The sequence below is a fragment of the Malus domestica genome, chromosome 10 (genome assembly GCF_042453785.1).
Source record: "Malus domestica chromosome 10, GDT2T_hap1".
Lineage (NCBI taxonomy): Eukaryota > Viridiplantae > Streptophyta > Magnoliopsida > Rosales > Rosaceae > Malus > Malus domestica.
In genome coordinates this window covers 23,333,278-23,356,707 of record NC_091670.1, presented here as the reverse complement: position 1 = coordinate 23,356,707, position 23,430 = coordinate 23,333,278, and the positions used below count along the sequence as shown (strand labels likewise).

General features: G+C 38.4%; 1 protein-coding gene across 3 annotated transcripts in view; it reads right to left on the bottom strand.

The window, feature by feature from the left end:
• Positions 1-10,671: 10,671 nt before the first annotated feature.
• Positions 10,672-23,430, bottom strand: part of LOC103443853 (uncharacterized) — a 39,157-nt gene continuing 26,398 nt past the window's right edge. For all 3 annotated transcript variants that reach the window (XM_070806923.1, XM_070806924.1, XM_070806922.1), the window contains one exon: positions 10,672-10,999. In XM_070806923.1, coding sequence (XP_070663024.1) covers positions 10,962-10,999 — 38 coding nt within the window. In that variant the 3' untranslated portion in view covers positions 10,672-10,961. The remainder of the gene's footprint in view (positions 11,000-23,430) is intronic.

The window sequence follows — 23,430 nt, the reverse complement described above, 5'->3', positions numbered from 1 at the left end:
TCGGTGGAATTCTACATTTGTTATGTTTGATGTAGCCTTGAAATTTAAGAAGGTTTTTTCTACAATGGCGGAGGATGAAGCGAGTCCTTTATTGGCTTACTTTAAGGAAGTTGAAGATGAAAAAGATGAAGATGGTGTGATTATTGTTTGCCAAACCAAGGGGAGGAAAAGAGTTGGACCACCAACGAAAGACGATTGGTCCAATGCGAAGGTTTTTGTCAAGTTTTTACTGGTGTTCTATGATATGACTTTGAGGATGAGTGCTTTTACACATCCCACGATTCATACCGGCCTCCATGATGTCATAAAAGTGGAGACCGCCATCAATAACTTGGAATCTTGAGCCAACATGCAAGTGCGTTTACCGTCAGAGCAATTATTGAAGGCAATGGCATCCAATATGAGAACAAAATATGAAAAATATTTTGACTCATACCATGAATTAAACCCTCTTATTATGATTGGACTTGTTTTATATCCGCGGTTCAAGTTGAGGCATGTCACACAACTCTTTAGAAAGAAACTTTCCGACATTGAGGAATAATTGAAAACTGAAGAAATAAAAAATATATTGCGTGCCTTTTATGATGAATATGCTCCCAATGTTGAAGGTGGAAAATATATGAAGAAATCGGAAAATTTACAATCACAACCTTCTTCTACCTCATCTAATGTGGCTATGACGAAAGATGATCTAATTGATGAATGAATGCATTTTGTTGAAGATAGTGATGAGAAAGTGGTGGGAGATGAGGTGGATTCTTATTTGTTTGATCCCTTGGTACAAATTACAAAAGAAGAGTCCACAAAGTATTTTAACATTCTCCTATTGTGGAAGGTGAATGGTAACAAATAACCTATCTTGGCCACAATTGCAAAAGATATTCTTGTAATTCAAGTTTTGACGATGGCATCAGAAAGTGTTTTTAGCATCGATGGTCGAGTGATTTCGGATTTTAGGAGTTCTTTAACTCCTAAATCGGTGGAGGCTTTGAGAGCAAGTCCACCCCTAAGGAGTTTGTGCCAGCACCCAGCCCATTTATTCACTCCAGTTAACAGTAATATACTCCAATGAACAGTAATAGGCCAATGCATTTTCACCCCTAAAAAAATGCGCTGGCACCCAGTGAAAAAATGCGCTGGCATAAACGATCTCCACCCCTATAAAATGCGCTAGCACCCAGCCCATTTAAAATATTTTTAAATTTTTTCTAAAAGAATAAAAAAAATAAAATAGTTTTATTTTCGATAAGATTTTAAACCAATCACGTCATGCCACGTGTCATTATCCGAATGTACTATTTTGTGGATATATTTTCGATAACATCTTCAATGAGCTTCCACAAAGACATTTTTGTCTCTTACACTATGTTTGGATGAAGAAATTTAAGATTACTAAGGAATTTTAAAATGACGGAAATTGAAATGACAAGATTTTATTTTCAAGAATTTGTAAATTTTCTTGTTTGGTTAATCTAAAAGAACAATGAAATTGAATACTGAATTTGTTATTTTTAAACTCTAAATCATAGAAATTGGGAAATGACACATATTTACATGGAATTTGAACTTGGGAATTGAAGGTCCCAAATTCCAAGTTTTTTTCCCACTCGGAAATTCTAAATTTCTATGTTTATAAATCCAAACAAGAGAATTGGTACATGTTAATTTATAAATTCTGACTTTTACCAAAATTCCAAGTTTATTTCCCTCATCCAAACATAGTGTTAAAGTGTAGAAAATATTGAAATGTAGATAGTATAGAAAGTGTAGAAAATATTGAAATGTGGTGTAAGGTGGAAGATGAGTGTTAGGTATTTATAAAAAAAAATAACTTTTTAAAAATTTTACTGTATTTTTTTTATAATTTTTAATTAATTTTAATGTAGTTAATTAATCTGGACCGTTGGATTTGAAAAATATTCAAATCCAAGAGCCAAGGATCTGCCACGTGGCCAACAATCATAAATCTGACTGTTGGGTCCTTTTTTTTATATATTTTTTGGGGGAAAAAACGTGGACCGTTGATCTGTGATCGGACGGTCCAGTTTAAAAATAAAATTTAAATTTTTGTTACCGTAGGAAATCCAACGGTCTAGAAAAACTAGCCGTTGGAAATCCAACGGCTTTGAGCAAGCCACGTTGCTGCAGCACAAGTGGGCTGACAGCGCCTGCCCCTTTGTCCCCTACTCGTTGCCAAGCGCCAGTCCAGTACAAGCACCAACCAAATAGGGCGGCTCTTGGGTCTGTCAAAAAATGGGCTGGTTTGTTGCCTGGCTTGGGCTGGGTGCTAGGCAGCCCGACGGGCTGGAGTGAATTCCCTGACCCTCAGCTTGATATTTGGACTGGGTGCTGGGCAAAGTTCACTCCAGTGGACTTGCTCTGATATGCATGCAAAATTGGATGATGGGCGATAATAGTATTACTTTGGAGGATGATGCACCTTCACTTGACCACATTGAATTCTATGAAAGTATTAAATTGGGTAAGTATATCATTTGAAGTAAAAGAACTTTCTTCGTTTTCTTTTTTCAACTAAACAACAATTATATTTTTAATGTTTTGTATTGTGTAGAGTTGGCCAAATCGGCTTCAAGCATTGCCTTTCTTACCATTGATCCACAACCACAACAAGCTCCAAAGCAATCTCAAGGTTCTAATTCACAAAAACCTCCCCTTTTGCGTTTACAAGGTGCAAGGCCTTCACAAGCTCAAAGGCCTTCTAAACCTTCAAAGAATAAGTGTCCAAAAGGAAAAGGAAAGGCAAAGGTTTGAAACTTGAATGATGCAAAGTAAGTTGAAAACCAAGACTTTGTTGAATTCCATGAACCATTTTTTTTTTTTTTTGTACTAATGCCATAAGGCATTTTGACATTGAACTTTGTTTGAAACTTTGAAGTTTGAACTTTAGTTGTATTATATTATTATGGAAAACTTAACTTTTCAATTGGGTTGTAGTAACGTATTGTGATTGGTGATCAAGTTGAATTTTAGTAAATTGGATGCGTAAGGATTTAAAGTTTAAACCCACATTGATGCATTGAATGTTGTCTCAATTTTAGTAGTTGTCATTTGTTGCAGTTTTGTTACATGTTAACTACGGTTTTTTGGTGTAGTTTTTCACTGTAGTTTTGGTGCAATTTTTTCGCTGCAGTTTTGGTGCTATTTTTTGCTGCTATTTTTCTGTTGTTTTGCTGCATTTTTTATGCAGCTTTGTTGCGTTTTTTTATGCAGTTTTGCCGCTGTTTTTTCTGCATGTATTAATTCATATATGAGGAAAATAAGACTGTCTTATGCATAAATAGGTGTACATTTTAAATTGTACATTTTTTTCTCAAAAACCAAACCGAAACCGTTTGAAACCGCATCGAACCGAACCAAACGGTTTGGTTTCATTTCGGTTTTGGCTTCAAAACCACACCGCACCACAAAAGGTTTCGGTTTCTCGAAACCGCACCGAATCGCACCGCGCCCACCCCTAGAATAGCCATGGCTATAGACAATAAAATATTAGTATTTTTTATTTTATGAAATAATAAAAAAAAATTGTAATTTCGGGTAGGATTTTTAGTCAGTCTCGTTGTACCATGTGTCATTAAATAAGAAATTACAACCCAAAGTATTTAAGAAAATATAAATTGTGGTGTAAGTTGAAAGATAATGATAAGATATTTATAGAAATTTTTTTTTTTTTTAATTTTTAAAATTTTTTCATATTTTTATTTATTTTATTTATTTATTATTTATTACATTTTCATTGATTTTTTACATTTTTTTTTAATTTTATAACGTGGCTGATGTCAGTCTTGCATCAGCGGGTCTCAATCGCTCAAGCCGTGGGTTCCTGCGTCCCCTCTCTCACGGGCCCGTCCCTTAGCCCAATTGCCAGCATGGGCTGGAGCAAGGCAGGCTGGCGATTTGGGTTGCTGAGCAGCCGGTCCCCATGGCGTTTGACAACGCTGGACCTGCTGTAAGGCCTTGTACCCAGGGCTTTTGATGCCACTTGCCAGCTGACTTGCACTCACAGCAGGCCCACCAATGGTTAATGAGAGCTTGTTTTTCCTGAGCTTGCTGGATAATGGGAAGCAAATTAAAAGTAGGGGTGGAATTTTTTCCCGAAAATCCCGAACCGTCCCGATCCCGTCCCGAAATTAGCCCGAAAAATTCCCGAACCAAATTTCCCGAAACGTTCGGTACCCGAAACCGATCCCGAACCGAAAGTTTCGGTTTGGGAATTGGCCACAGATTTGAAAGCTTTCGGGAATCCCGAACCGAACCGAATATTATATATATATATATTTATTTATTTTTAATTTTTAATTAGCATTTACTTGAACCGTTGGATTTGTTAAAATCAAATCCAACCGTCCATAGTTAGGTCCTTTGTTTGTTAGGTTATTTCAGACTCTCTCAGTCGCTCTCGCTCTCTCACCTCACTGGCGCCGCTCACCTCACTCACTCTCACAGTCCCCCCGCTCCACTCCTCCGTCAAATCCACGCCGCTCCTCATCGTCCACCCCGCTTCTCTCGGATGACGATGAGAATCCACGCCGCTCCTCATCGTCATCCGCTAATCCTCATCGTCGAATCCACGCCGCTCCTCATCGTCATCCGTCCCGAAAAACCGAAAATATGGCAACCGCTCCATCTCCATCGTCATCCGCATCGTCAAAATCGTCAAAGGGATGGATAAACAGCATCTCAGCGATCGCCTCTCGTGTCTACTTCTTCCTCATCATTCTTCAGATCCCGCTTTTCAGGTACTCCAGTTCTCACTCCATTAATCCCTACACTCTCTGTATCCAAATCTGTGTACTTTTTTTCTAATTTTGATATAATCCCTAGTTGTTCAACTTGTTTGGCTATCTGGGTTTGCTTATTTTTGCTAATTTCCATGTTTTTGTATCTGGGTATTTGGTAATTTTTCGGTTTGTCGAATCTCGGTTGGTTAAAGTTTGAAACCCTCTGTGGGTTTATCTGGAATTTGGATGCACATTTTGAAGCTATTGGGACCGTATTGTTGATTTGGACTTCGATTTTACTGAAGGATTAAGTATATTATTTGTTTTAGATTGGTCGATTGAATTTTGTGATACACGGAGTTTGGCTTTTGGATCTGCAAAAAGGGATTTAGTTTAGCAGTTGAATTGATACACTTTCGGGAATCCCGAAGTTTCCCGAAAATCCCGAAACACTTTCGGGAATCCCGAATTTCGGGATTCCAATAGTTTTGGTTCGGTTTCGGGATATAAAATCCCATCCCGAAATGTTTTGGTTTGGGAATCGGGTTCGGGGTTTCGGTTCGGGATCCCGACCCGAACCAGCCCTAATTAAAAGGATCTGAGCTTGTGGTTTGTGCTTTCGCTGCAAGAAGGAATAAATTGGTTTTGGTGCAGCTCACTTGGTTGATTAAACAACTCATTAAGGTTTGGGGGTTGATCTGGCACAACCATGGTTGGTAGGCCCACTAGTAGGAACACGTGCCGCATGAAGTGGGTTAGAGGTATTTAGGTTCAAACTGCTGGGACCCAAGTCCACAGGCCCAACTTCCCCAGGTAAGTCAAATTCATTTGCCACTAAAAGGGCACAAGTCACTCCAAAAATCACCCTTCTCCACCATATTTGGCTCCAAATTCAAATATGGAATTAAAGTTTCCAGGGGCGCAACGGGATCCTCCATATTAGGGGATGCCTGAATCTCAGAGGGCGGGGATTGGGAACAACGACGAGAACTGTGCCTGAACATGCGGTTTCCTTAAATTGTCTCTCGCCAGAGTTGTTACCCGGACCGTTCGGGGTTGTCGCCGCAAAGGGTTGTTGAGCATTTGAATCATCCTCGGAGAGATTTAACTATTCGTCAGCGTTAAACCCAAACCTGCGACGTTTGGCTTTCTTTCTAGCATCATGACAAGTCTCAACCTGTAGCCACAACCCATATGGGACACGAGCACCATCAATTGATCCGTTGGAATAAAGATGGCAAACCTTCCCGGCATGAGCCACACAAGAAGCAATAGGCTGGGAGATTTTCATAAAATAGCTCAACGTCAAATCTCTTCCCATTTGGTAAACTCACTTTGAGAACACGACGGAGAGGTTGGTGGACATTGATCGAGAACCGCCCAAGCAGTCACCATTGCGGTTTCTTTCGACAGTCACTACTTCCCCTAGAATCATTGCAATGATTAAACCCATCTCCTGTTTCATGTAATAAAATAGAATGCCAAAAATCTGAATCCAAAACTTTTGATGAGTGATCTGACGTGGGACATCACCCTCGTTCACTGGTGTTAGAAGCACAAATATTTTTTTGAAGTTCCATGGCCCCCATCCACGATGCAATAGCGATCCTTCGTAGACGGGGAGACAAAGAGAAAACGATCACCACAGAGGAGTTGAATTGAGACCTGTACTTTAGGGCTCGAGAGGTCGATCTTGCGAGCATGGATGCCTCTGTTCGGGCGAAAATTGATAACTCATATATTTCATAGATTTATATCATCTATTCCTAGTCTCTTTGTGATATTTTTGAGTTAAACTGGTTGCATTTTACTTTCTTTTGTGTTAATGTGCAGATAATTGCATTTTAGAGCCATTTCAGGGTAAATAAGGCAAAATGGTTTTGAAAGAGGAGAATTGAATAAGGATTCTGATGTAGAGAGAGATTCAAAGTGTACAATTGAATATGGTGATGAATATGACCCTTTTAAGAGACCAATAAAAGCAAAAAACATCAAAAATAAATGCTCCATTACTGGGATGTCTTGGCATTCTATAACAACCTATTTAACCTTATAAAACAAAGAGTTTTAGCCACTTTTACATAAGCTTCCCCTTTGGATCACCCAGAGCTCTCTCTCTCTTCTCTTTCTTTAGCCTTTCTTCCAGAAACAAAATCCTTTCTCCATTCACCATCCGCTACCACCGAAGAAACCACGCAGCCACGCTGTTCTTGGAGAAGTTCAACATTAAAATTGCTTCAAGGGGGTTTCTTCTATGAACTTTAATTACACTCATATTGTTCTTGATATTTATATATTTTGTAATCATGTTGTGTAATTAAGTTCATAGCTGGGAATTTTGATGTAGCCTTGCAAAACTACTCTACGTTATTAAGTTAAAGTATTCAAACCACCAATCTGTGTTCTTGTTTCATTCACTAATTTTATAGTATAATTTGTTCGTTAATCTTAATGTTTGATCACCATTAGGGCTGCTTATGAATTATTTGATCAAGGTTATAGTACACATCATGCTTAATCTTGGTGGACATGTGAATGAATGAAGAAACTGCTATGCATACATCCTGTCTTGTGATTTCTTTGGTTCTTTGAAGTTTTCCTGTTCTTAATGGATTCTTATTTGGTAATCTAAAAACATCACAACTAGGTTGCAGATTAGGAGTACTTGATCACAACCACACATCAAATGGATGATCATAAATAAGTAAAATGAACCCTAGTTGCAGATTGGAGAGTTGAATACGTTTTGACTTAATTTTCATTGAATTGGCTTGTAATGGTGAAATTGATATTCCTAGTTCCATTCCCATCGTTTCTGAATCAATCTATCAGTCATATTTATCTTATCTTGCATTTTAAGTTACTTTAGCTTTCAAAACAAAAATCTAAAATCAATTTTCATTTGCATTTTCTTTAGGGTTCACATAAAACTAGTAATTGTAGAGGTCTAATTGGTCCATGTGGTTCGCCACCCTTACCTGTGCCATTATACTATCCTTATATTTGCACTTGAAAGGAACATTACAAAATTTTGGCGTCGTTGTCGAGGACTAATTTCAATCCTCTCTAATTGCTTGCTTTATAAACCCTATTTATTTTTGTTTTCTTAGTTTAGAGTTTTCATTTACAATTTAGTTTGTTTTGATTTTCAGTTTGTAACCAAGATGTATGGTGAATGTCCATTATGTGCTCAAATTGGCCATCCCCTTCAATTCTGCCCAAGGAGAGATGAGTTTCCTACATTTGTTAGAGAGCACTCACACCGCAAGTGTTTCTCTAACCTAGGGCCACTGCAACCATTGCCAAATACATACAGCCCTGCTTAGACAAACTCTCATTATGACTCTTGGAACAACATACAAGCTCCAAATCAAACATTTGCACCTCCCCCATAACAGACCCCCTTTGACACTTCATTGGAAGACACTTTGGAGCTACTTGCTCAAAGCACTTCACAATTTCAACAATCAATGAGTAGCATGATTCAAGAACACTCCATTGCACTTACCAAGTTGGAAATTCAATTGGGGCAAATTGTTCAAGCATTAAATGAACAACCATATGGTGATGGTCAAGATGTGAACGATGAACAATCATTGGAATCTAGTTGTGCCAAAAGAAGTTCTTGAATTTGAAGCTCTTTCCCAATCTTCTAATTCGCTTGAATTTTTCTCGAAAGTTATGTTGGATTCTCCCTGTTGTTTTACATCTCTACATGTGCCATCTTTGGAGTCTTTTGGAGATGATTTTCTACCATATCAAGAGAAAAACAAATTGAAGTCGGATGATGAATCATTGTTGCCCATTCATCATAAGAAAGAAGATTCAAAGCTAGACGATGAGATTGCTGCCTTGAATGAATTTTAGTCATCCATTAAAATCATTGCTCCAGCCACATCTTCAACAATTTTCGAGGATATCCTTCTTCGCAAGGAGAGACAAAAACACCATCACAATGAAGTCCTTGTGGAAATTCAACGCACTATATTGAAAGTCCCTCGAAAGAAACCACTTCTTCGGACTAAGGTTCGGAGGTACCTTGACTTCTTGCCACCTTAGGCGTTCAACTATCATGGTACCATGTCTCGCCTTGACATTAAATAAAGCGCTTGCTAGGAGGCAACCTAGCTGGGTTTGTGTTCTTTCCTTTTATTTTGTGTCTTTTAGTTTTTGTTTTATTTCATTTCATGCTTACTCTGCCTTCCTGCATTGCTGCATTCCATTCATTTTTTTTTACTCATCAAGGACAATGCTTAGTTTAGGTTTGGGGGTGTTGGATTGAAATTTTCTGTTTGTTTTTAGTTTTGGTTAAGTTTGCTTTTGCTTACTAATGTGAATGTATATGAGGGCTATGTTTACAAACAAACCTACAAAGTTGTCATGAAAAAGTTTCAAAGCTGTTACTCTTGAATTATGATAGTAAAAGTATCATGCTCAAATTATAGAAGAAGAATAGTGGAGAGTACCCTAGTGAGCTATTTGAGCCTATTTGCTTCTTTGAGAGGGTTTAAAATGTTTCTGCTCCTATCTTTTTCTTTCAAATTCACTTTAAATGATCTCATTATTTCTTGTTGATTGAATGCTAAGAATAATTCTCTGTTGCAGATACCATGTGCTTGTTATCACTTATGAATGAACCCATTGAGACAATGTTAGGCTATGCATGTTTTAACCACCAAATGGCTTTATTCTCAACCCTTTATGTGTTCCATTCACCCTTGTTGCAGCCAAACACTTTTAACATGATTCTTTTATCACCTACAACAAACTCTACCCATCTTAGCCCATTACAGCCATACCTTATAGTTTGGAGAATACCAAAGTGATGAAGACAAAGATAGATTGAGCTCTATATTAAGAATGTGGCATGTAGCGAGGTAACATGTGCTGGAATTGCAAACCAAGAAAAAAAAAATGTTTCAAAAAAAAAAAAGAAAGGAAAAAAAAATGAATAAAGAAGATGCAATTTCCAAATCCTTCATTATCGCACGTGTGTCCTGGATGCCAAGAACAAACAACGAAGATCAATTCAAGAGGAGAGCTTGATGGTTTCACAACACAGACACTTTGGTATGTCCCAGGCTCTAGTATTTCCTATCCATTCTTTCGTAGCCCCTAGCCTAAGCCTTACATTACAACCTTGTGAAAGACCTGGCTGATCTTTGGGTATATATTCATGGGTGCTGGTAAGTATGTGTGCTAACAATATTCTTAGTGTTTGATTCCCTTCATGATATATATTCAGAAATTGTGCTTTTATTTGATATTTCATATGTGAGAATTTTGATTCCCTTTTACATAACTTCACTAACATATGTTTGATGAGAGACAAAACCTTAGGATCTAAGTGAAAATTTGAGTGACAATTTGTGCGAATTAAAGTTGAGGTGAATTCTATCTTCAATCTTTGAGTATGGTGCTTTTGAAGTCATGAGTCATGGATCAATATTTTTACACTACATACATGATATCATTCTTTGAAGTGGCAGACTTTTGGTTTGAATGTATAACTAAGCTTTCATTGGTTCTTAGTAGTTTGTTTCAAGTATACTTCAACTAATTTATTTGTCGAGTTTGTAGATGTTTGTGGGCGTCATTGCTTTAAACCCTCAGGAGACACAACTCCTCCTACTAAGGACACCTAGAGGTTTAAAGGCTTGTTGCACATGCTCAGTGCAATCGTTTAGCCAACGAAAGTGGTCTAGTTAGATTTTTCTTTGTTTTGTTTGCTTTAGCTTTAATTTTGCTCGAGGACTAGCAAAAACCAGGTTTGGGGGTATTTGATAACTCATATATTTCATAGATTTATACCATCCATTCCTAGTCCCTTTGTGATATTTTTGAGTTAAACTGGTTGCATTTTACTTTCTTTAGTGTTAATGTGCAGTTAATTGAATTTTAAAGCCATTTGAGGGTAAATAAGGCAAAATGGTGCTAAAAGAGGAGAATTGAATAAGGATTCTAATGTAGAGAGAGATTCAAATGTACAATTGAATAAGGTGATGAATATGGCCCTTTTAAGAGACCAATAACAGCAAAGAAAATGTCAGAAATAAATGCTCCATTACAGGGATGTCTTGGCATTCTATAACATCATCTTTAACCTTATAAAACAAAGAGTTTCAGCCACTTATATATAAGCTTCCCATTGGGGTCACCCAGAGCTCTCTCTCTTCTCTTTCTTTAGCGTTTCTTCCATAAACAAAATTCTTTCTCCATTCACCATCCGCTGCCACCGAAGAAACCACGCAACCGCGCTGTATTTGGAGGAGTTCAACATCATAATTGCTTCAAGGGGGTTTCTTCTATGAACTTTAATAACACTCATGTTGTTCTTGATATTTATATATTATGTAATCATGTTGTGTAATTAAGTTCATGGATGGGAATTTCGATGTAGCCTTGCAAAACTACTTTATGTTATTAAGTTAAAGTATTCAAACTACCAATCTGTGTTCTTGTTTCATTCACTAATTTTATAGTATAATTTGTTTGTTAATCTTAATGTTTCATCACCATTAGGGCTGCTTATGAATGATTTGATCAAGGTTATAGTACACATCATGCTTAATCTTGGTGGACATGTGAATGAATGAAGAAACTGCTATGCATACATCTTGCCATGTGATTTCTTTGGTTATTTGAAGTTTTTTTGTTCTTAATGGATTCTTGTTTGGTAATCTAAGTTAAATATCACAACTAGGTTGCAGATTAGGAGTACTTGATCACAACCACACATCAAATGGATGATCATAAATAAGTAAAATGAACCCTAGTTGCAGATTGGAGAGTCGAATACGTTTTGACTTAATTTTCATTGAATTGGCTTGTAATGGTGAAATCGATATTCCTAGTTCCATCCCATCATTTCTGAATCAATTTATCATTCATATTTATCTTGTCTTGCATTTTAAGTTACTTTAGCTTTCAAAACAAAAATCTAAATTCAGATTTCATTTGCATTTTCTCTAGGGTCCACATAAAGCTAGTAATTGTAGAGGTCTAATTAGTCCATGTGGTTCGACACCCTTACTTGTGCCATTATACTATCCTTATATTTGCACTTGAAATGAACATAACAAAGATATCTCGGGAGAGGGCTCCTTAGCTCTCAGCACAGCTCCCCAAGGGATTAGCATTTTGGACATGTAGTCGGGCTCTTACCTGCTGATATGCTGCAAGAAGAGGATAGAGTTAGTTTTGAAAGGTGCCTTGTGGGTCCTTAGGTGTAGACCTTGAGGCTCGCAATCAAAACTAACCAAGTGCTCGGCATGCCACTGTTATCTCAGTATAGCAGATGTAGAACAAGATTGTGTTTAGTCGATTACTTGCGCCCCAAGTTACTCGGACTTCTTGTTATTAAAGGACTATCGTGGATGGGTTAAGTCCACATTAAGTTCTTTTTCTTACCTTGCAAACAAGGACTTTCAGTTCATAGTCTTGTATGTTCAAATGGAGGGAATCCAAATCCCCTTAAGTCATTTACTTGGTACTTGATTGATTTTAATGATAGCATGTCCATTAAACTAATCAGATCCAGATGCAAATAAAACTCTTATAATGGGAAAACTAATGGAAATGACTTGAATACATGCTGGAGAAGACATTAAGAAGTAGATATATTAACTTATAAAACAAAAAAAGAGCTTTGAGCAAGATTTCACCTTGTTGGGCAAGGTTGAACTTCTCGCAATCACTTCTCTTTTAAGTTTACAGGGTTTATTCGCTAAAAAGGGATGGATGGTAAACAAGTTTACATAAGGTAATCAATAATACGCCACTAGGGGTGATAGAAAAGCTTTAAACTAGACAAAAGATGGCTTTTGTAGGGAATGGTCCTAAAAAGAACTGAGATATGGGCTGATTACAGCTTTTAGATGCAAATCTGGCTTGAGAGTAGAGTTTGTATATTTGTTTGTTTGATTGGTTGAGTGTCCTTGTCTCGATGGCTCTTCCTCCTTTTATAAGCAAATTAGCCTGATTGCAATGACTTTGCTCTTGCCCGAAAGAATTTGGAGGGTAGTGAGTCATCAGCTTTTTATTTGTATTGCCACTGAAAAGTACTTTTTGGCTAATTGTAAGTTAGTCCCCATCACTTGACATTTTAAATCATAGGCACATGGCCTATGCATTAATGGGAAGGTGCTAACTTGTCTTTAGGCTTGATGTTAGGCTTCGGGCAAGTCTTCTTTTAATCGGCATCTTTGGGCTTCCACATACTTGCAGCCCAAGATTCAAATATTAACCCAAACAGCCTCACTATAATCTTTGTCCTTCATCACCTTGCCTACCAGAAGGAAATCAGAGATATGAAGGTGAGATGATTCATGAACCACCACCTTGCAATCCTCTGCCTCAGTAAGATAGAATTGGGACATAAATCGCTAAGTGACTTCATCCATAACTCACACAGCAACATTCACACTTTGTCAACAGAGAGAAACAAATTGCACAACTCGATACCACCAAGCAAACTTCATACACACAGGAAGCTTAAAGAAATCCAAGCACCCATTGAGACACGGGGGACTCAAAAACCTCACTAAGAGGGAACTCGCCTTACATCAATTATATATTAGACCTACTTTTGATATATTTAGGATCAAGATCCTTTCCTGAGCTTAGGAAACTAAGCCTCCTAAGCAAACCCATCGGACGTTGAAATTTGATCCAACGGCTACAATTATTATAACTTTTAGAGATGTCCTCTGTTTGTAGCCGTTGGATTAAATTTCAACGGTTCGATGGGTTAGCTTAACCTCCTAAGCTTAAGAGATGATCCTGATCCATATCTTTTATCGCTTTTAATCATTGAATAATATAAATTAAAAGAATCAAAGAATAAGAATAAGCAAGGGTGTGTAGAAGGCTAAAAATAGCGTATTAAAAGCATTTCTCCATATGAATGAGCATAAATTGACATACCTCGACCCGGAATGTCCATTAGGACTCCGGATCGAGTTGTACTGGCCGACACCTGGAAGGTGACGAAGCCATAAAGTGTAGTGATGTGGAAAATGGGAATAAATTTAAACCTAAAAGTGCCTAAATATAAGAGTACGCTATGAGCGGGAATGAACCCATTTCACACGTGATATCAGAATATAAGCAAAGTACAGTAGAGTAGATTAAGTATTATACCATCGATGGTAATCATCAATGTCCAGATTGCCAAGAATCCTTCTCGATATGAAAGCCCAGCTACTAAAATCTAGAGGGGCGAAAAATAAGGGAGAGTGGGCCTGAAAATAAAGTTTTAATAAAAACCTTTGAAAATGTTATAACCCCTCGCCGGAAAACATGTATAGTTTTCAAAATATACATACTACGTATAGTATGAAAATACTTACTGTAGCCTGTAAAACTTAAATAAGGCATGACATCCCAAAATCTCAACAGTAATATAAGTAAAATCAGGTGATCAACAACCTATGTTAGCACACCAATCAGAGTCACCTAATGCGACATGTACGACTGTACCTATTTCTCATCAATCTAACTAGCACACAAGTCAAAGCCACCTAATATGACCTGTACGATAAAACTAGGTGTAATAACATACGTTGTAGTGCTACAATCACGTGAAGACTAGCACTATTCGCTGTCACATACAAGTCGAAATTGCCTATTGCAATCTGTACAACAGGACTAGCACCTACTTGGATCCAAGGTGAGCGTGCGGTGCTGATGTGAACAACACGTGAAAGACTAGCCTGGCCCTGGGCTGAGCACTAACACCTGGGTGTAGCAATGATGAGCAAACTATATGAATGTAAGCATGCCATAATGATTCAACAATTCTAATCAACATAATAACCTTACCTATCAATAAACTTACCTGCACTTGAGCATTTCACCATAGTACAACATTTCTAATAACAATATTTAATCATGGCATGATATGCATAAATCAATTCAAAAGCATTTGGGGAAACTATCAATTATATATATACACACACACACACACTGTAAACTATAAAAAGGAAAAGACCTACTCACCTGAAGTCCGCGCTACAACTTCCTAGCACGAATATCGAAGCATCACAAATGATCATCGTCTAGAACCAATATCAAATCACGTCTCAGAATTCTTATAAATAGAACACGTAGTATTCCATACTAGGTTCAATCTACTCTACTATACTTTGCTTATGCTCTGCAATCACGTGTGAAATGGGTTCATTCCCGCTCACAACGCACTCTTATGTTTAGGCATTTTAGGTTTAAATTTATTCGCATTTTCCACATCACTACACTTTATGGCTTCGTCACCTTCCAGGTGTTGGCCAACATAGCTGGATTCGGAGTCCTAATAGACATTCCGGGTTGGGGTGTGTCATAAATTATCTTATATAAATATCAAGGTTAATTTCAGTTTAATACTCTAAACTTTTTTGTATAGAGTTGTAGTCTGAACCTTACCTGTGTTTTCTGCATTTTGAACTTTAACAGTTATTGCCCATACGTTGCAAAATTTTAACGCATTAGTTATGTCATTAAATTGACCATAAAAATTTATGTTAAGTGATAGACATGTCAATCGGTTTGTCAAAACTGTTTAATTGATTTGTTCTTCCAATTAGATTACTATAGAAACCTAATTCATGTAACATTGTCAACATATAAGGGAAGTGATGGTGAGTTCATAGAATACTCGCTAGTGAGTACCTAAGTACTTGTTAGCGAATACCCTTTCAACAATCCGTACTTTTGTGGTATTTTTTTTCCCTTTATGTTAGATAAAAATAAGGCTTTTTAGCCAAAATGGACCCACTCCTCACTTTGGTCCTTGAAATTAGAAATTTATAGAAGTGGTTCTTGAGATTGTCCACCATCAATCATTTTGGTCCTTGGGTGAAAAATTATGTTAAATAATGATCAAAATGACAAAATTACCCTCAATTTAATAAAAATAGATCAAAATGATTTGACCAAAATTAAGGGTATTTTTGTCATTTTATCCTTATTTTGTGGAGATTTTTCATGAAATGACCAAAATGATTAATTGTGGACAAACTCAAGAACCAATTCTCTTGATTTCAAATCTCATGAACCAAAATGAGGAGTTATGCAAATCTTAAATAACATTTTGTCTAAAAAGCCTAAAATAAAATGCGACTCAAAATGTATGTGGAAAATTAGTATGATACTATAAATTATTCCCCACGTTGCTGCAGGTTAGAAATTGTATAGATAAATATGTTTATAAAGATTACAATGCATTCAATCACACTCACAACCACAATGCACTAATTAAAGATGAATTAAAATCTCTAAATAAATGTAAGTTCTCATATTTAAATTATGTCTCCAAGATAAAAAAACCACTTTAACAAACCAAATACAATATACAAACACAGCCATTCAATTTACCTTGATTTACATCATAAAAAGTTCATTCAAACAACTAAAAAGGCACAAGTAAAAAAATTGAAAAATCAACCTTTTTCAAACACCACTGGTTTCACTCTTTTAACATTCGATTTGTTTAACAGAAGCCAAATTAATCTGAAATTAAAACAATCTCATTAACTAAATCAACCTAGAATAAAAATATATTGAGAATGTGACCTTACCCCTTCAAACTCAATTTTTTTTTACATAAAACCCATAATAATATATTTTTCTAACAAAAACCCGATGACTAGGCTCCACTTAAGCAAGTTACATAATCAAGATTGTGCGCCATTTAATATTATTCTAATTTCCCAAATTACCCTCAATTTAGTCATTATAGCATTTTATATTGATATCAAAATTAAAATGGAAAGCTTTTTTATTTTATTGTCTCCAACTTTGAAATTTTAATTGACGTAGGAATAAAAATTCAAAACGTTTTGAATTCAACAATAAATTTTCAGATTAATGTACCGTAGTGATTTAATAAAAACCATGCTTTTGTTTTCTTTAAAACAAAAAGCGTGAAAAATGATGTGTCTAGTATGTTTTGTTTTATTTTTCAAATATCAATGTACCTTTTTTTTTTTTTTACTTAGTACTAATAGAACTCCGCCTGTGTAAGTTTATCTTACATTGCCGGTCCCAAGCCCGGGTAAAGGAGGAGGGGGAGGGCGTCAGGTAGTCGACAGCCAGCACTCCTCAGTTACGTCAAATCCTTATGAAAATGAATCCAGAACGAAATCGCGCTAAAGCTAGGGCGTCACCCGTAAGTGGCGCACTGTGTGGCCCGAGCACAGTGATAAGTGAGCAAGGGTCGCTGTATCTCCATCGGCACCCAGATGCAGTGTTAAATGAGCAAGGGGGCCATAGAAACTTCTTTTCGAACGACTCCACTCAAAGTTGTTTGGGAGCATATGCTCCTATCAACTTTACACAGGACACACAAAAGAAGTACTTTGATCCTATTGGACGGAGAAGGGTGAAGAAGCTAGGACAGAAGGGTAGAGTTCAAGAGAGTAGAATGCGTTTAGGAACGTGGAATATATGAACCTTAACGGGAAAATCTATGGAAGTAGTGGAAGTTATGGTGAGGAGAAGGATAAATATTATGTGCCTATAAGAAACTAAGAGGCAAAGGATCTAGAAAACTCAGGGTTTAAACTTTGGTATTCGGGCACAAATAGAACGAGAAACGGTATTGGCATCATCGTGGACAAGACCTTGACACAAGATGTTGTAGATGTCAAGAGGGGAGGAGATAGAATCATGGCAATCAAGATTGTAATAGGACAAGAACTCATCAATGTGATTAGTGCATACGCACCTCAAGTAGGGTTGGATACGAGTTCGAAGGAGAAATTTTGGGAAGACCTTGGAGACTTGGTGCAAGGAATTGCCCAGACGGAGAAGTTATTTATAGGATGAGATTTAAATGGACACGTGGGCAGGGAGACAGGCAACTATGGAGGTTTTCATGGTGGCCATGGTTTTGGGGAGAGAAACGAGGATGTGGAATCTATCTTGGATTTTGCAATGGCATATGATCTCTTCTTAGCCAACACCTTCTTTAAGAAAAGAGAAGAACATGTGATCACCTACAAGAGTATGTCGTCAAAAACACAAATAGATTTTCTTCTAATGAGGAAAGGGGATCGTATAACTTGTAAGGATTGCAAAGTTATACCGGGAGAGAGCTTGGCTAATCAACATCGTTTGTTGGTGATGGATGTACATATCAAAAGAGTGAGAAAAAAGAACAAGACTTGGAAGTGCCCAAAGATTAGATGGTGGAATCTTAAAAGGAGAAAAACAAGCCATTTTCAAAGAGAAAGTAATCACCCAGTGTGTGTGGGATAGAGAGGGGGAAGCTAGCCAAAGGTGGGATTCCATGGCTAGTTGTATCTGAAAAGTAGTAAAAGAGGTATTAGGAGAGTCCAAGGGCTTTGCTCCACACCAAAAGGAATCTTGGTGGTGGAATGAGGAGGTATAAGCAAAGGTGAAGGCTAAGAAGGAATGTTGTAAAGCCTTATACAAGGACATGACCGATGAAAATGGTGAAAGGTATAGAAGAGCGAAGCAAGAGGCGTAGAAAGTTGTGAGAGAAGCTAAGTTAGTGGCTTATGACGATATGTATAAGCGACTAGATACCAAAGAATGAGAGTTGGATATCTATAAACTAGCTAGAGCAAGGGAAAAGAAGACAAGGGACCTAAACCAAGTGAAGTGCATCAAGGATGAGGATGGAAAGGTTCTTGCTACAGAGAACGCGGTCAAAGACAAATGGAGAGGTTATTTTCATAATATTTTCAATGAAGGACATGAAAGGAGTACTTCTTTAGGTGAGTTGAGTAACTCAGAAGAGTGTAGAAACTACTCCTTTTATCGTCGAATTAGGAAGGAAGAAGTGGTTGGAGCTTTGAAGAAGATGAAGCATAGAAAAGTAGTGGGCCTTGACGATATACCGATCGAAGTGTGGTAAGTCTTGGGAGAGACAGGTATAGCATGGCTCACTGACCTTTTCAATAGGATTTTGAAAACGAAGAAGATGCCAAATGAGTGTCGAAAGAGCACTTTGGTGCCTATCTACAAGAATAAGGGCGACGTACAAAATTGCATGAACTATAGGGGTATTAAGCTAATGAGTCATACAATGAAGCTCTGGGAGAGAGTCATTGAGCATAGATTGAAGCAAGAGACACGGGTTTCGGACAACCAATTCGGGTTCATGCCAGGGCGCTCAACCATGAAGGCAATCTATCTCTTATGAAGATTGATGGAAAGATATAGAGATGGGAAAAAGGATTTACACATGGTCTTTATAGATTTGGAAAAAGCGTATGATAGGGTCCCAAGAGACATTCTTTGGAGGATTTTAGAGAAGAAAGGAGTACGAGTAACATATATCCAAGCTATAAAGGATATGTATGAATGAGCAAAGACTGCCGTAAGAACTCATGAAGGACAAACCGAAAGCTTCCCCATAACGGTAGGATTACATCAAGGCTCATCCTTAAGTCCTTACCTTTTTGCGTTGGTAATGGATGAGTTAATATGACATATTCAAGATAATATTCCTTGGTGTATGCTTTTCACAGACGATATAGTGTTGATAGATGAAACTCAGGAAGGGGTAAATGCGAAGCTTAACCTTTGGAGAGAAGTGTTGGAATCTAAAGGTCTTCGCCTAAGCCGATCAAAGACAGAATATATAGAGTGCAAGTTCAGTGCAAATGGAGGCCAAAATGAGTTAGGAGTGAGGATTGGAGATCAGGAAACACCAAAGAGCGATCGTTTTCACTACTTAGGATCTATCTTGCAAAAGAACGGAGAATTAGATGGAGATCTCAACCATAGAATACAAGTTGGATGGATGAAGTGGAAGAGTGCATCCGGCGTGTTGTGTGACCACCATATGCCACTGAAGCTCAAGGGAAAATTTTGTAGGACGGCAATAAGGCTAGCGATGCTGTATGACACAGAATGTTGGGCGGTGAAGTATCAACACGTACACAAAATGGGTGTAGCGGAGATGAGGATGCTTTGTTGGATGTGTGAGCACACAAGAAAGGATAAGATTAGGAATGAGGATATCCGAGGTAAAGTAAGAGTAGCCGAAATTGTACGAAAGCTGAGAGAAAATCAGTTACGGTGGTTTAGACATGTGCAAAGAAGGCCTACTGACGTTCCGGTTAGAAGATGCGACTATGGGACAGAGGTTCAGGGCCGAAAGGGTAGAGGAAGACCTAGGAAAACTTTGGAATAGACTCTAAGAAAAGACTTAGAGTACTTGGATCTAACGGAGGACATGACACAGGACCGAGTATAATGGCGTTCTAAGATTCATATAGCTGACCCCACTCAGTGAAGAAGGCTTTGGTATTTAACACAATACGTTGAAATGAAGCAAAGCTTATTTATTGATATCTCCGATAAGTTACAAATATGTACATATACATGAGTCAAAATAAACAAACAAGAGGGAGCCTTCACAAAGGTTGCTTAGGAGAAGTCTCAGCAGTCGGTAGAGCCCCAGAAAGAGAAGGCACCAGAGGGGGATCATTCGGAGCCTCAGTACTAGAAAGAACCCTAAAAGGAGGAGGCATTAGAGGTTGATCATTTGGAGCTTTATTACGCGGTACAGCCCCAGAAGACGAAGGCAATAAATGCCTTTAGAACAAACCCACAAACCGTTGATGATCAAGTAAAACCTAACCATCAGATTCCTTCATCTGGTCAAGCTTCATCTTCATGTTTGTAGCATAGTCATGTGCGAGTCGGTGCAACTGTTTATTCTCATGCTTGAGCCCTCTAATCTCCTGTTTGAGACTCATCACTTCAGCCGCCAATGATTCAACTTGGCAGGTTCGAGCAAATAGGCGTTGGGCCATATTAGACACAGAATTTGCACACTGAATACTCAGAGCCAGAGAATCCTTAACAGCCAACTCATCAGACCGTTTGGAAAGTAGTCTGTTATCTTTGGGAGTGAGAAAGTTCCTGGCCACCACCGTAGCGGTCATATCATTCTTCATCACAGAATCCCCAATGGTAAGAGGACCAATAGGGGATAAGAAGGATGGGCGCCATATGTTGTCTGGAGAAGGCGTGGCTGCCTCTTTAACAAGGTTCAAGTCAAAATGACGATCGGAGGGGCCAGACATTTTCAAAGGTGTTGAAGAGAGAAGAGGTCAGACAAATCAAGATCTTAGAAGTGCAAGAAGAGAGCTTCTACTGGTGGAGATTCAAGTGTTCTTTGGAACTTAATGCGAGCCTCTATAAAAATCTGCACTCGACGGAGCTTCAGAAATCGAAGAGGCGTCTGCCCAGAAATCGAAGAGGCGTTTGCTTTCTCAAAAGCTGGGCTGCTCAGAGACCACGAGGGCCGATCTCAGAAATCGAAGAGGCGTTTGCTTTCTCAAAAGCTGGGCTGCAAAGACCATGAAGGTCGATCTCAGAAATCGAAGAGGCGCTTGCTTTCTCAAAAGTTGGGCTGCTCAGAGACCACCAGGGTCGATCTTAGAAATCGAAGAGACACTGCTCTTTTTAGCCTTGTCAGCACCTATCATATGCACACTCAGCTTTGCTGAAATTACGGGCATTCTGTTGAAGTAGAAAACACGTGAATCTTATTGTTCAATCATCCACTTTCCACACGCACCATCAGCTCATGGGTACCACAGATAACTTTGCCAAAGATCTCTGACAAAGTTTAGACATGTGAAGCTTGCAGCTCCCACTACATCACTATGACCAAGAAGGGTAAAAGAATAGCAAAGAAACAGCAATAACAAAGTTTAGACACATAAATTTTGAAGGTTTAGCTACCATATTATTACCCACAAGGGTAAAGGAACAGCACCACTGCTGGATAATTGGAAAGTCTCTGTGAGTCAACCTCTGTGCTCTGTGGCAAGGTAGACTAGCAAACATGCCCAACCTTTACTCACATTCGAGAAAACACTCCTAACAAGATTGCTTGCTCCAAAATCGAAGAGGTACCGCCCTCCGAATCTCGAGAGCCAGACTCCCAACATGATTACTTTCTCAAAAATCGAAGAGACACCGCTATCTAAATCTCGAGAGCCAGACTCCTAGTAGGATTGCTTTCTCAAAAAACGAAGACGCACCGCTTTCTCAACTTCGAGAGCCAGATCTCCTTGGATAAAGCTTGTCTGTAATCTTCACACGCAACATCAGCTTTCCAGATACCACAGACCACTTTTTCAAAGTGTTCTGACACACGTGAAGCTGGCAGCTCCCACTACCGTGTTATGACCAAGCAGGGTAAAGGAATAGCATTACTACTTGTTATTAGGGAGACTCCTATATATGTCGACCTCCATCCTCAACGGATAGGCAGACCTGCAAAAATGCTCAACCCTTCCTCATATCTGAGAAGGCACTCCCAATGAAGCCTCTCGAAATACTCAGCTTTCTTTCCCCCCGATAATACCTTTGCAAAAAAGCTACACCAGAGCAAGAATATCTCATATCATCAGGGTTAAAAGCAAGAGTATCCCATATCATGCTTTTTCCCTGTCATTTCCTTTGGCCTTGTTCTTACCTGCAAGACAATGAGAAAGAGAGCAATCAATCAGCACTTAGAATCAAGCTTCCAGTCAGGAACTGACTGCCTGGAACCCCTTACGTGATTACTTACCTGGCATTGCTCTCGAGTACTCATCTTCAACATCTTATGCTTTCAGAGAAGATACCACATCTGCCTGAGGAACAGATAGGGAAAGTGAGAAGGATACAAGGAAGCATGTGGAGACAAGCGTAACAGAACACGTGCCGATACATCCACTACTTTGTCAATAGAAAAAGTATCTCATATCAGCAGGGTCAAACGTACTCTAAATTTGATGGACTTGTTTTGACCCTCAAATTCTTCAATTGGCCTTATACTCTGGAAGAAACCAGAAAACCTTCCAGCCCAGTTCAAGAATAAGCTTGTGGAAAGTTACTTCTTCAAAAGCAAAAGTATCTCATATCATCTATTCTCCTTTTTCTTCTCTTTATCCTTCATGCTGCCTGCAAGATAGGGAGAATGAGAACAATCAGCCGGAACTCAAAATCAAACTTCTGATCTGGGACTGATTGCTTGGAGCTCTGATTGCTTACCTTGTCTGTCACCTCTTTCAGCAGATCCCCTAGCTCGGCGACTTGGGGGACTCTTACTACATGGTTTGTATCGCGCTTGACCAAGCCTGAAACTACAAGTAAGCTTCAAGTGAAATTGATACATTACCTTGTGCATCTCCACCAGTTAACGATACTACCCCTGGATGGAGGAAGAGTACTTCTAGAGAAGATGCCACATCTACCTATGAGACAAATAAGGCAAGTGAAGACGATACCACACTTCGGTACTTAGAAGTTTCGTGATTACGAGATCATTCTCCCACACTATTTCCTAATGTCATTTGTACTAAATCATTCACTTGTACTCACTAAAGGAGAGCTTGAACCTATGTATTGTGTAAACCCTTCACAATTAATGAGAACTCTTCTACTCCATAGACGTAGCCAATTTGGGTAAACCACGTGCATCTTGTGTTTGCTTTCCTGTCTCTATCCATTTACATACTTAACCACACTAATGACCAGAGAAATCTAGCAAAGATTACAAACTTATTACTTTCTGTTGTACTAAAGTCCTCACTGATTTTGTGCATCAACAATCTTTAAGTCCTTACCTTTTTGCGTTGGTAATGGATGAGTTAACAGGACATATTCAAGATGATATTCCTTGATGTATGCTTTTCACAAACGATATAGTGTTGAT